The sequence below is a fragment of the Gymnodraco acuticeps genome, unplaced genomic scaffold (genome assembly GCF_902827175.1).
Source record: "Gymnodraco acuticeps unplaced genomic scaffold, fGymAcu1.1, whole genome shotgun sequence".
NCBI classification, from domain to species: domain Eukaryota; kingdom Metazoa; phylum Chordata; class Actinopteri; order Perciformes; family Bathydraconidae; genus Gymnodraco; species Gymnodraco acuticeps.
In genome coordinates this window covers 250,734-265,033 of record NW_022990368.1, presented here as the reverse complement: position 1 = coordinate 265,033, position 14,300 = coordinate 250,734, and the positions used below count along the sequence as shown (strand labels likewise).

Sequence of the window (14,300 nt, the reverse complement as noted above, 5' to 3'; positions counted from 1 at the left end):
TCTAGGGGTTCAATATCTGTCGTTTAGGTGAAACCGGAAGTTGTCAGAGGTGAACGCTCTCGCCTAACTTGTATACGGTTTGTACAGCTGTTTCACGTTGCTAATATTCTGCGCAAGATGTTATCCACGATTTACATGCAAGGCAGTGATGCAAACTAGCTCGCTGGAAAATAAAGGAATTGTTGTGTGGCTGCCTTTTGGATAAAAAGGCCCCCTGTTTCCCCTCGCCCACTATGCGGAGGCTTCAAGATACCGAGGCTGTCCGTATAGATCGTTTATATTTAATGGAAGGTGGGACGAAGGAGAGGTTGTGAGGCTGGGGACAGACGGGACATCGGCTGGGCTGAGGGGTGTTAGCAAGCTAGCTGTCGTCGTGACAGTAACAATTATAACGAAACAGTGACTTTCCCGTACAACAACCCAGTGGCTCGGTCATCATGGCTACGAATGGCATCAACTTAACGCCTGGGATGGGAGAGATCATTCAGCTAAATGTCGGTGGGACAAGGTAATCATCAACAGGACAGATGATGGTCGTCATTGGGACATTGAGCTCTGTCTACCTACGTGTATGATGATATTTACAATATTTATGGTCAAGCAGTCATGGTTGTAGCTGAAGTAGATACAGCACTAAGGTTATGTCCTTATTATATATGCACTATTCACTCATTTAATCTGACCTTAGGCTACTGTACAAGGCAATTCCTTTTCTGGCATGCCATTACCATCTAACATTGTCATGCCAAAGAGTGAACTGACCCTACATTTTCCTTCTCGCAGTGTTTGTAATGATTGTGCTATTCTGTCTTTATATCTTAGGTTCAGCACCTCCAGACAGACTCTGATGTGGATCCCAGACTCTTTCTTCTCAAGGTGGATTTATTGGACTCTCTTCAAAAACAGATGATGCATGAAACAAAATTGACTCTTTGTGAAGTGTTAGAAATAATAATAAAAAAAGCAATTGAAACACTGGCTACATGAGTGCAGTTTAAGAGTATTAATTATTAGAAGTATCTGGCTGTGTTTAATAAAGAAGGAAAAAACTAAATACAGAGAGACTTCTGCAGTAAGTCCATTTTTAACACATACTGTTCATATTTTTAAGCAGGCGTAAACCTGACACATTTTAATTGAGAAAATGTAACATGTCTAGACAACCCCTTGAAAGTAGGCTAATTAAACTGCAAGATTGCTATGGCATGTATGAGTTTCACCAAAAATAGATCGAAGCTCAGTGAGCGTGCTCATGCAAACCGATAAAACAAACCTTGTATTATATAATTAATGTTAAGTACTGATGTTCCATTATCTCTTCCCTGTCTTGCTTCATACTTCCAACATTCTGGTGATTGTAAATGTCAGGGGATTACAAATGTGGTCCGCTTTATATATAGTGAGTTATTTAGGTGTGAGGGGAAACCACTGTTAAAGGGAAATAGCCAATAGGGGCTGGGCAAATACCACAATTGGAACAAACTCAAACACAGGAGTGAGCTCACAGTTTGACAACAGCTGACCAAGTCGTGCTATATGTCTGTCAGTCTATCTGCCAGAGCACCTGTCTGCCTGCCTGTCAGTCTCTGTGCCCCCAGCTGTCTGCAGTGTACAGTCAATATGAAGACATTCTTCATACACACTTTCAGACATGCTGATGCAGCACTAATCTGTAGTAGAGTCAACATGTAAAAGTCAGTGTGCAAATAAGTGAAACAGGACAGGTCATAGGGTTAACTGGAGTACTGTGTGTGTGTGTGTGTGTGTGTGTGTGTCCTAGCATTACTATACTTGTGGGGACCTACATCTGTTTACACAGTCACGTGTGGGGACTCACCTCCCTTATGGGGACACAATGGAGGTCCCCATGAGGGGAATCATTAATTTTAGGGTGAAGGTTAGGGTTAGGCATGTGTTGGTTATGGTTAAGGTTAGGATAAGTCTCCAGGAAATGCATGTAAGTCAATGTAATGTCCCCTGAAGTGATGTATACGTGTGTACGTGTGTGTGTGTGTGTGTGTGTGTGTGTGTAATTTCCAGTTTGCTGAGTGGAAGGATATCCACTCTTCGGGATGAAACTGGAGCTGTAAGTATATCCTTTGTTGCTCCTTATTGAAAAATAAACTAGGACAGTCTCTGCGGGCAACATATAATCATTCTCTAAAAGCTTCCAGCTGATAGGACATTATCTGCTGAAAAATATGATGCATGACCCTTATATTATACGTGTATGATCATCTAATAAATTGTACAGTTTGAGACCATATAAAATAAAATAAATAGTGTCATCACATTTAATCCCCTTTCCTATTGTGAAATTATGTTTTTTTTAATTACAAATTCACTTTTTTAATTATTTCAATGTCAGTAAGGATGTTTCTCCACCCACAGATATTTATAGACCGAGACCCCACAGCTTTTGCACCAATTCTGAATTTCCTAAGAACCAAAGAATTGGACCTGCGGTAAGAAGACAGAATATTCAGATATTTCACTAAATGTTTACTTCAACAAAACATTATGTTTAAGTAGTAACCAGTCTCACTTAATACTTCTGCTGTGTTTTTCTCTGTAGGGGTGTCAACATCAGCGTCCTGCGACATGAAGCAGAGTTTTACGGGATAACGCCTTTAGGTGTGTTGATTTATAGAGCTTTTGTTTGTTGAGGAAATGAAGGTAGCAGCCTTATCCTTAGCACAAACATAATGCTACTGTGTTGTATCAAGTTTGTTCTGTGGCCAACTTTTTGGTCGCTACATGTCAACATCACCAGGTAGTGTGTACCGGCTGGGCTTGTTGTGGTGCAATTTGAACATCTGTAGTAAAAGTAAACAACAATAATGTAATGATGTATTACAAGGGAAACTTTTCTGTGTAACATAAAATGTTGTTTTGGCTTCAAAGGCCACCTGACCAGGGTCAAAACCTTATTACCGTTGTTTCCATGTGCTCTACTGTGGTTAAACTTCCTGTTTCAGTCTTTGTAACTTGTCTGAGCCTCAATGGGAAAGTTACCTTTTGTGTAAACTGATCACCTGCTTAAAATCATCAAATATACAGCATTACATACAATACACTGCAAAATATCACAGAATTTAAATCATAGACAATGCCCTCAACTCAAAAACAGCATTTTATAGGTCATGAACTTTATGATTAACATGAATAACAATAACTTGGAGTATGATGTTTAAAATCCATGAATTTCGCATTATTTAATATAATCATGCATTGCATTATTTCAAGCATTACAAGTGTTTTAATTTGTTTTGCAGAAATTACACAAGTATTAATAATAAGTAATAAGCTTCTCTGGTCATCAGGGGCTCATGGAATGTTATGTGTGTGTATTTGTGTGTGTGTGTAGTACGGCGCCTGCTGCTGTGTGAGGAACTGGACCGCTCTTCTTGTGGTAGCGTTCTCTTCCATGGCTACCTGCCGCCTCCAGGTAAAGACATGCAACTGAGTGGAACAGAAAGAGATCTGAAAAAAGAGTAAACCAATACACTCAACAGAAGTTTCAATGTATGTTCCAAAAACAACAGGATTTGACACAATTGTTTTTAGTTCACAGAACATTATAAAAATACAAATCTGCTCAACTTTCTATCTATAAATGTCAGTGTATATTTTTTTGACAGCCATCCCTGCCCGTAAGTCAGGGCCTGCCTCAGTCACCCATGGCCCCTCCTCTGATGGGCCGGGTCCCAGTGGAGCAGAGGGCTTCACACGCGTGGGTCCCCCTCCTCACCCATCTCTCTCTGGCTCACCTGGAACAGACGACAACCACAAACTGGGTGAGCAACATAGGACATCTTTTCAAGTGTGTCCAAAATGATAAGATAAACTATAAAGGGCCCTCACAGAACACAAACTTATCCCAAGGCTATTGCCAAAAGTCCAATAACACATGTATGTTTCCTGTGATTCAGATCCACTCCTAAATACAATGGGTTCCTGGCCCATGCTACACCCTTGCACCAAGTTTCTTTGAAATGAGCAGTTTCACCTTAACCCTGCTGAGAAAAAGAGAAACCAAATTGTTAACATAACGTTCTTGACAGAGATACAACATGGTTAGGTTGTAGATTATATGAATGCTTACAGCTGTGGTTTGAAAGTAACAGAGCCTAAGCTTCATCTTAGAAAAAAGAAAACAGGCAGAAAATACATCTTGGTTTCATATTCGTTATGTCCGAGTGTATGTTCCTACATGTTTATCTGTGTGTCACATGTGTCCGTGTGTGACAGTACGAGAGAATAGTACATGTACCTTTTATGCATGTCCACATGTGCGTGTGTTTCTGTGAGTGTGCATTATTGCTGGAGCTAATGTGACCTGACACATCTTCTCACTGCTGTATGAGAGGCCTAGTTTCCCATCGGCCTGCTCTCTGTTGAGGATGACATCAGAAAAGAAAAGTTAGCTACAATAAACAATAGTGTGTGCTCTGGACTGATGCAGAACGATATCAGATGGGTGTTTTATATCATACCATATTTTGAAGTAAAAATCACTGATCCCTACATATTCAACATCTACTTTTTATATTGTACTTTACATAAAGACAACTAATGAATACTATAGGGGGGACGAAAGGACATTTACTACAAAAGTTGTGTGCTTATGTGTATTTTGTGTGCATGTGCAGGTCCTGTGGTTGACCCCAGGAAGGTGCTGATCATAGCGGGACACCACAACTGGATTGTAGCAGCTTATGCTCACTATGTCATCTGCTACAGGTAATACTGCCACAGCATGGTGGGTTAAAAGTAAAACAATTCTCATCCTTTCTACAGTTCATCAGGGAGAGACATTCAATTATTTATGATAGGAAGCTGGAGTCATTATCTGTTGTGTCTCACATTTCTCACTAAACCTTCTATACTCGTGTCAGTACACACGCTCTTTGACTATGGACATGTGAAGTTAAATTAGTGATGTATTTTTCTTTATCAAAACAAGTAGACCACAAAATGTAATTTAGTTGGAATCGTTTGTTTCACTCTGGATCTGCTCGTTTAGTTACGTTGCTAATGAAAGCTGACTTTTCATATCCTCACGCTCTTTCAAAACATACCTATTTCTTCAAAACTGTCCTTAAAATATATATTATAAAACACTTAATTATGGCTCTTTGTAAGAATAGAAGCAGAGGTAAATGTGTGTATGTGTGTCTCACTACAGGATAAAGGAATCTTCAGGATGGCAGCAGGTGTTTTCTTCCCCCTACCTTGACTGGACCATTGAACGCATCGCACTAAACGCCAAGGTGGTGGGAGGCCCGCATGGAGACAAGGACAAGATGGTGGCCGCCGCCTCTGAAAGTAACATCATCCTGTGGAACATCCAAGATGGAGGCAATGGAAATGAGATAGGTAAACGGAGAGTTACTGTATGTTTGTGTCTTAATACCACCTTGCTGATTTGTGATCTATTTTCCTCCAAGCTCGCAAATTCACATTAATTCCAACCTCTCCCCGACCCCAAAGGTGTGTTCAGTCTCGGTGTACCTGTGGACGATCTCTTCTTTATTGGGAACCAGCTGGTGGCTACAAGCCATACAGGGAAGGTCGGGGTGTGGAATGCCGTCACACAGCACTGGCAGGTATGAGTGAATAAATGATGCACTATAATGTATTTTGTGTATGTAGAGAGTTGTTTGATGATTGATAAGGGTTCTCCTCTGTGTTTGTGTTTTACTGAGTGAAGTGAATGAACTCTTCTGTTAGTGTGTGTGTGTGTGTGTGTGTGTGTGTGTGTGTGTGTGTGTGTGTGTGTGTGTGTGTGTGTGTGTGTGTGTGTGTGTGTGTGTGTGTGTGTGTGTGTGTGTGTGTGTGTGTGCACGCATTTGACCCTTCATTGAATGTACAGTGTGTGTGCTTTCAATTGAGGGACGTTGACCTTTTCCTCTGTATGTGTTCAAGGTTCAAGATGTGGTTCCTATTACCAGTTGTGACACAGCAGGGTCCTTTCTACTGCTGGGCTGCAACAATGGCTCCATCTACTACATAGGTACATGGATGTTTATACACACAGACATACAAACACGTGTGCACACAGGGTTTCCTATTTTTTTTCCTGCCGTTCAGTTCATTGGATGTTTGGAAGTGACTTAAGCTACTTTCAGACTGCAGATAAAACTGGCCCAAATCTCCTTCTTGTTGCACATACAGTATATCAATCAGATGTTTTATAAATTCTGATTGTGGCCATTTTCATGTGTGGTCCTTAGACAGGTACAGGTCTGATTATTTGCAATGCAACCTCAGTCTTAACAGTCAATTTCCACAAGTTTTATGTCACTCTGGATACAAATTATTCACAATTCTGAGCAGGGCGATAATCTTTTGGACTGTAACTTATAAAAGAAAAACATTTTTAATCAAAAAGTATTTGTTATAACATTGTTCTGAGTCCACTGGACCTTGATTTCATAAAATGTTGTTAACACATTCACATTTCTTCGATATCTTTTCAGACATGCAAAAGTTCCCACTGAGGATGAAGGATAATGACCTTCTAGTAACAGAGCTCTATCACGACCCTTCAAACGATGCCATCACTGCGCTGTCTGTCTACCTCACACCTAAAACCAGTTAGTACACCAGAACTCGGCTATCAATAAAGAAGAAAATAAACGCTTGTATGAATGTGTTTTCATTTAGATTCAGCTCGGTAACATTAATCCCAGTGACTGACCTGCCATTAAAACGTCCTCTGTGTGTGTGTGTGTATGTGTTACATATTCTCTTGTCTCAGGTGTGAGTGGGAACTGGATAGAGATAGCGTACGGGACGAGCAGCGGGGCCGTGAGAGTGATTGTGCAACACCCGGAGACAGTGGGGTCGGGCCCCCAGCTCTTCCAGACGTTCACCGTGCACAGGAGCCCCGTGACGAAGATCATGCTCTCTGAGAAACATCTGGTGTCAGGTGAGGAAGGGGCTTCATCCTCTCACTGTGTTCTCTCTTACCTACCTGGGTGTATACCTGTAATTGAAATCCCTTGCTGATTTTCTGTGTGTGTCAGTGTGTGCGGACAACAACCACGTTCGGACGTGGACGGTGACGCGCTTCAGAGGGATGATCTCCACCCAGCCCGGCTCCACCCCTCTGGCTTCCTTCAAAATCCTGTCTCTGGAGGAGACGGAGAGCCACGGGAGCTACGGCTCCGGGAATGATATTGGTGAGACAGTTAAGAGAAGACGATTAATGATTAATATGAGGGAGGGATAGATGCATTCAAGAGAGTAAGAAGCAGATTGTCTGATACTCATCTTCGAAAAGAGGGGCAAGTTTGGGATTGACATAATTAAAATATTTACTTGATCAAAGAGCCCATGCATTGGACATATCGTCTTATAAAAAAGACAAATCGAGTGCAGTTTTCTAATCCAAAAGGTTTCCTCACAGTATTTTGTAGTGGACTTGCTCCATCCAGATATGAGATGGCAGGCTGATGTGCAGGTAGAGACTGATTGTGGTCCCTGCTCTCAGGTCCATTTGGGGAGAGAGACGATCAGCAGGTTTTCATCCAGAAGGTGATCCCCATCACCAACAAACTGTTTGTGAGGCTCTCATCGACTGGAAAGAGGTATAATATTCTCCATCTGTATCTCGTTCACCCTTGCTTCTCTGTCTTTTACCTAATTTAGTTGATTTGTCCATTCTTTGTTGTTTTCTTATCTGTAAGCTGTTCTCCTCTTGACCTGTGTTTTAAAATGTGTGTGTTTGTCAGGATCTGTGAAGTGCAGTCGGTGGATTTGACCACCATCTCTTGCTTCATGGTGCGGGAGTGCGAGGGTTCGAGCCGCATGGGGTCACGACCTCGGCACTATCTGTTCACTGGTCATGGCAACGGCGGCATCCAAATGTGGGACCTGACCACTGCGATGGACAACGCTAACAAAGGAGAGGAGAAGAACAAAGAGGGTGAGGAGGGAGGGACAGATAAGGGGAGAAAGAGGGGAGGCTGAACTTAGGAAGGTGACGAATAACAGTAAAGTTGGAAAGAATGTCCATAGATGTTTTTACTCACCTACAAAACCAAATCTTATTTTCTGGTTACACAGTAGGCTATTTCTTGGATTACATTCTACATATATTTTTCTCTGTGTACTGAAGCTGCTTTTGTTTGACAGATGTAGGCGGGCCTTCAGAGGAGGAGCTGCTGCAGCTGTTGGATCAGTGCGACCTGAGCACCTCCCGCTGCGCTACACCAAATATTAGCCCCGCCCCCTCTGTGCTGCACCACACATGCCTCAGAGAGTCCTGCTCAAGGTTAGACAGGAATATCACACACACCATATCAAAGACAAACAGCCATACAGATACATACAGTTATACACAGAAATAGAAAACTGTCTGTCTCAATACCGTAATCACTATAAATAATGTCTTTAGTACATTGGTTGTCAACTAATATGTACTGTGTGAAGTGTCGCTTGCAGCTCTTACCTGTCTCACTCTTTTATCTTCTGTCAGTCTGCAGTTACAGGCCCAGGAGCCCATCCCTGAGAGCCAGGTGACCTACGGAGCGGTGCGGCCCTACAGAGAGAGCCCCCTGCTGGCCCGAGCCCGACGCACTGAGTCCTTCCACAGCTACAGGTGAAACGATCTTTGTCACTCTGCAGATATATTAAAGGGTCACCTCCCCCTCACAAAGCATTTCTCACTGACCCCTAATGGTATGAAGCCACACAGATCATTTGGGTTTTATTTGGGTTTTTATTCCTCTATCAAGGAAAAAAATCCTAATAAAACTGTTAAACGCTTATTTTATGTGTAATGGACACCACAAACTAAAAATCTATTCACCTCTGCTGTTTAAGGGTTGTGGCTAAAATCTCAAAACAACAAGTGATAAGTGAGAATTCAGTCTTTTTCAGTTATTTGGAGAACTTTACCGTAATACAGTTGCATTTTTTTTTTAATCTTCCAGTGTTTTTTTTACACCTGATGATTTGTGTATAGTGTTTTTAGCCAATAAAGAGCTAATAAGGAAATAAATGAGAGGGGAAAATATGCCTTGCTGCGCCTTTTCAATACCAGGAGTGAGGACCACACAGCCTAGGGCTGTGCGATTATGGCAAAAATCATAATCACGATTATTTGGGTCAATAATTGATATCACGATTATTCATTGACCATTTATTGAACTTTAAAACAAATAATATTTTACCAATAAACAAGATCAACAAATATGTTGGAGCGCACTTCCAAAACCATACTAAACATATATTATTAATATGATAAATAAAAATAAATTAGACCAAAATAAATTAAATCAAATATGATGCAGTGCACTGTCACAACCTACTGAAAACTCCTTAACATATAGCCAACATGTTGGTAAAACATATTCAACATATTCCACTCAGTTAAACGTTGAAGGCTGGCCAACCGTCATGGTCCAGAAGTAACAGGAAATAAATGTTGAACTACAATTTAAGACCAAATAAAAATGTTTAGGCCACCATGGCAAATGCTGGTAGGGCTGCTCATGTCATCTCTTAAAGATTTTTTGCAAGAAACACCAGCCTGTTTACATGGTCTGGTTTCAGAGATGAGCGCAGGCAGGTGACAATATTGCCACCTGTACTGAAGACCCTCAGCCACGCCCCGACACATGGGGTGACGCCGGCCAATCACAAAGCTTTGATGCGTTCAAGTGCATTATTCTGGCACAGGAAGATTATGTTACAGGACATTAACGATAAAACAGAATATTGTTGTTCTATTTTTAGACACATCTCGCGATCGACTGGTTGGGCACCCCTGGGCTAGACCATAGGTCTGTTGTGGTAGCAAAGTAGTCAGCTGAAGCCACATCTCTCTCAACTTCCCCACGGCATTTGTCATATAGCGCAGGCAGCGCAGACCTGCTGAAATAATACCGAGACGGCATTGCGTAACGCTTGTCCAACGTGTTGACAAGTTGCTTAAAGCCCTGGTTGCTAACAGTGCTAACTGGGCACATATCTTTAGCGATGTGAAATGTAAAGGCAAAGTACTTGCAAATAGTGGAAATAGTTGTACCCTTCTTTTTAACGAGTTGCTGCTCTTGTTCTGACATCTTCGCTCGCGCTGAACACTCACAACACATGTCACTCCCACGTGGCCGAGTGGACTTTTAGGGAGGGGCGAAAGCGCACCCCGCAAAATAATCGTATTTTGTCAATTATGCTGTTTTCATAATCGTCGCAAGCCATAATCGTAATCGCGATTAAAATACGATTAATTGCACAGCCCTAACACAGCCACAATCTGATAATGCTCTTTTCATATAAGCTTGGAAAATACCAAGTTGTTGGAATATTGTTTATTTTATCTATCCGCCTGTAACTGACTCCATCCATCCATATTTCTACAGAGACTTCCAGAACTTTTCCCTGAGTCGAGGGATGCTGGACAGCACCGGGCCGCCCCCCCTGCCGGGCCCCGCCCAGACCCTCGATGTCCGCCGCTCGCTCTGTGACTTCGGGCCCGACGACAGCGAGAGGAGGGCCTCGGCTCTGGAGTTCTGGGCCTGCCGGTCGTCCAGCTCCAGCTCCAACACGATAACCGGAGCCACGGCAACGGCTGCTGTTTCTGCTGTGAAGACGGAGAGCGGCCCAGAGTCTCCTGACAGCCCCATTCCAGGAGGTGACGTGAGGCGGAAGGTGTTTCCACAGCCAGAGGAGGGGGAGGGATCAGGGGGAGAGGGGGGGAAGGCGGAGGGAGTTGTGAGGAAGAGAGGAGTCCTGGAAGGAGGCTTTCTGGGGAGGAAGAGGGCTCCCCCAGTTCCCCACCTCTCCTCCGTCACCTCTGGATCTGAAGGGGGGGGCAGCGACTCATCCTCCAACGCCTCCCCCTCCCCGACCAAACTGTCTTCCTCCACCTCGCCGCGTCACAGGAAGCTCGCGCCCGAACTGTCCAATCAGGACAGCAGCCTGTGACAGTGAAATCCTCTGTAGAGGCGTCCTGTAGGTACGCCTCTACAGAGGATTCTGGGTATCACAGCAGAGGAGGAATATGTCACGTCATGATGAACGTGGATGAAGGACATTCTTCTTTTGGGTTTCCACACAAGATACTACCACGCTTTAATTTGACTTTGTCCCAGGACGAGTTTACTATACTCTGTTTTCTTTCCGGACCGTACTTATTTAAACTTAATTTAGGTCGCTGGAGCTCAAACATCTGTGTCACACTTTGGACCCAAAAATCGGTAATCTGTCTTTCCTCCATAATGGAGCATTTTCTCACACAAACAGCATGCCATCTCAACCAGCGCAGGAGTGCATTTCATTTTGGATCTTTTGAGGGATTTCAAGTTGCGTCACACTTGTAAAATCTGCTGGGTACAACTGGAGCTCCTACTGTCTGATGGGCTAAGAGGTTTGCATTTTTAGGCACAAATCTGACGCAATTGGCCATCTTAGTTAGTCTTGAAGAACTTCTAAAATGTGTTTCTCGCTCTCTGTCGATGTTGTTGACTCTACATCTAAACAAACAACAGTCACAACAGAGCACACAGAGGTCTTCATGGCCTGGTATTGTGAAGGCTGTGCTGCCGGTTTGAAGCACAAAGCAGGCCACTGATGTTCAGCTTGTATCATTAAGGAACAAATGGAAACAAAACAAGCACAGCACTAATAACAGAATGAGGGTTTCAAAAAATATCTAAGGCGCTTTTCATAGTGTAACACTTTTAAACAGATAACAGAATCAACAAAGGCACAGTTTCTACTTTTATCAAATATATAAACTGTTTATCGTCTAATAGGCTGGTAGGAATGACTGTGCTCAGAAACTGACCTAAATCATTCAAGCTTACATCTTACTTTCAAACAGAAAACTAACAACTAATCATTATTTTTATCGATTTCAATTGACTATTGTATAGCAATGGGTGCAAACCTCTCCTTTTGAGAAGCTGAAACCAGCAGAAGTTTGCCATTTTTGTTGCGATTTATGGAGATTAAACATAATCGTTCCCGATTTTTGATTTATCAGAAGGCCCCTTTAAAAAACTCCTGATGTTATCAAGTGTCGCTGACAAGACGTGAACTTTGTTACATTTATCCTTAAAAATACCCTAAACATGTGACCCTTTCCGTAACCTTGGCAGCTACTTAAACCCTAATGTGAATCCACTTTTCTGCAGCCAGAGGCACAACGTTTTTGTTGTTAAGCAATGACACAAAAAGCCAACAGTCAGGATAGGTTTTGCAGCTCCAGCATGCTGGCAATCTTCCTGGCAACTATTTAACAATGGCAGAAGAGCTAAAGTTCACTTGATTTGCTACACAAAGATGTTGGACTGAAACAACAATGTGAACATGTGTCTCATTCTCACTACAGCTGGCTTCCTGAAATGTACCTTTACAAGTTCCAGATAAATGTTCCTATTATAACATTATGGTAGCATAACTGGTAAAGGTGAAATGTTTTTTTTAAATGATGGAAGTAAGTCCCAGTAAGCAATGCCAGTGAGCCAGCATGCACACACCTGTGAGATAACATATCCACCTCATCTAACGCAGCAATTTGACGATTATTTACAAAGTATTTGAAAACAAATTTGTTTCATTTTGAGAAAAGCTATCAAATATAAACAACTAAATCTGTAGTTGTTGATTTATGCTTTGTGGTATACAGTACATTATCAGTACAGTCCATGGCCTTTCCTCCTCTAAATAGATCAACACAATTTGGTACTTATTTTAGTTCACACATCTAGAAAAAGTTAAATTCAGTTTTTCACAGTGGTGCCTGCGCAATATCACACTGATTATTTGTATTTAATAGTCTTTTAAGTATCACAATATACCTACACTCAACTCAATACAAGGACCTGGTACACTACATCACTTTGCTCCAGTTGAAACAGATTTGAATGTGTCTTGTTTTGCTTTGGATGACTGTTGCAGTGCCTTATTTAACTTGATGACGGTTATCAGTGTGTGTTTTCATAGTAAAGGATTTAGACCAAAGGCTTGTGACGGCTGTGGAGCCATAAAGCACCTGTTCACTCAGCTTGAACTGTCTCATGATAGATTTAAAACTGGCTAAAACCGAATATGTGGTTTCTTGAATGGATATACAGTACATATTAAATTATCAACATCTTTGGGTGTAAATTGTACATAATCTTGACATATGAAAACTGGAAAGTCCATTTGGTTATGATGTATTTGTGAAGGCCTAAAGGAGAGCCAAAAGGATGGCTTTGGATAAAAAAATGGCAGCAACCTTAATAATTAGAGTAGCCATTTTGTGAGCTCAACTGCTTCTTCACTGCTTTAACACAGCTGTTTGTTTTAGATGAGTTAAAGAAACCAGGACAGCTCTTGATCTATGGTACATTTAGCTAATGCTGTCGGGGAAATGTAAAAATGTGTGACTTAAAAAGGGTAAATATAACAAGAAAGAGTTTCCTGAAATGTTGATTATAATTTGCCAAATGAAGCAGCTATAAAACATATTTTAAGTCGATATTTACCGTGTTGCTTATCTTCATCATCAGGTCCCTGCCTGTACAAAGATGTACATTTTCATGCACTAATAACTGTATAAAAAGTAGACATATTCAAAACTAAATCCTAATGTGGATGCATTGATGTGTGTGATGGTGTGTCAATACTTACACTGTTGTTCATGACATATTGTTAATAATCATAATGCCTATATTGATATTACCATGCTATTGGACCTAACTCTGCATTTGCACTTGCACTATTAAGATTAAAATAAATTGCTAGTGTTTATTTTATATAAAATATATAGTTTAAATTGTATTTTAGCACATAACTGTTAGTCTGTCCTTACCCCTCAGTTCCTCTCTGGCTATGTTTACATTATATTACAGCCAGATCCTAGCGAGCTAAAAGGAAAACATATGTTTGTTTAAACTACCGTGTACATTGTTTTACATTGTGTATGTTAGAAATGCTGCATTGTGTTATATTATTATTTACTGTGCACACCCATGATCAAATGATGTTAACATTAAACACGTCAGAGCTTCAATGTTCATGCGATTTAAAGTAAAACTCACTAAAACTTCTCAAAACTGGACGTGTTTTATTTTTCCTCTAATAATGGAGGTAAGCTGAGGTTACTGAAATATAGTTTTGTTGTCATTTTCCATTTGCAAAGTTTTTCTTAAAACATCACCAGACTACAGTTCAGTATTTCGGCTGTTTAAAAGGATATCTTTCAAATCTGCATTAGTGCAAGGCTGAAAGGTATAGCATCAGTTTGTCGCCTGGGAATTGTTGTCCTCCTTTTTTACATAAAATAAATACATTAGGTA

General features: G+C 41.4%; 1 protein-coding gene across 4 annotated transcripts; it reads left to right on the top strand.

Moving 5' to 3' along the window:
• Positions 1-50: 50 nt before the first annotated feature.
• On the top strand, positions 51-14,051 carry kctd3 (potassium channel tetramerization domain containing 3). 4 transcript variants are annotated; one of them, XM_034224308.1, is made up of 20 exons: positions 51-508; positions 823-876; positions 2,041-2,086; positions 2,392-2,465; positions 2,576-2,634; positions 3,368-3,448; positions 3,642-3,797; positions 4,653-4,743; positions 5,189-5,379; positions 5,494-5,609; positions 5,929-6,016; positions 6,483-6,599; positions 6,740-6,934; positions 7,032-7,187; positions 7,499-7,595; positions 7,740-7,933; positions 8,143-8,281; positions 8,486-8,608; positions 10,374-10,930; positions 10,974-14,051. In XM_034224308.1, exons 1-20 carry the CDS (start codon positions 438-440, stop codon positions 11,039-11,041), a joined length of 2,673 nt encoding a protein of 890 aa, XP_034080199.1. In that variant the 5' UTR covers positions 51-437; the 3' UTR covers positions 11,042-14,051. The 4 variants fall into 4 exon arrangements, with proteins under 4 accessions (XP_034080199.1, XP_034080200.1, XP_034080203.1 ...); XM_034224309.1 differs by having other exon boundaries at positions 52-508; positions 6,764-6,934; XM_034224312.1 differs by having other exon boundaries at positions 52-508; positions 6,764-6,934; positions 10,374-14,051.
• The last annotated feature ends 249 nt before the right edge of the window (positions 14,052-14,300 follow it).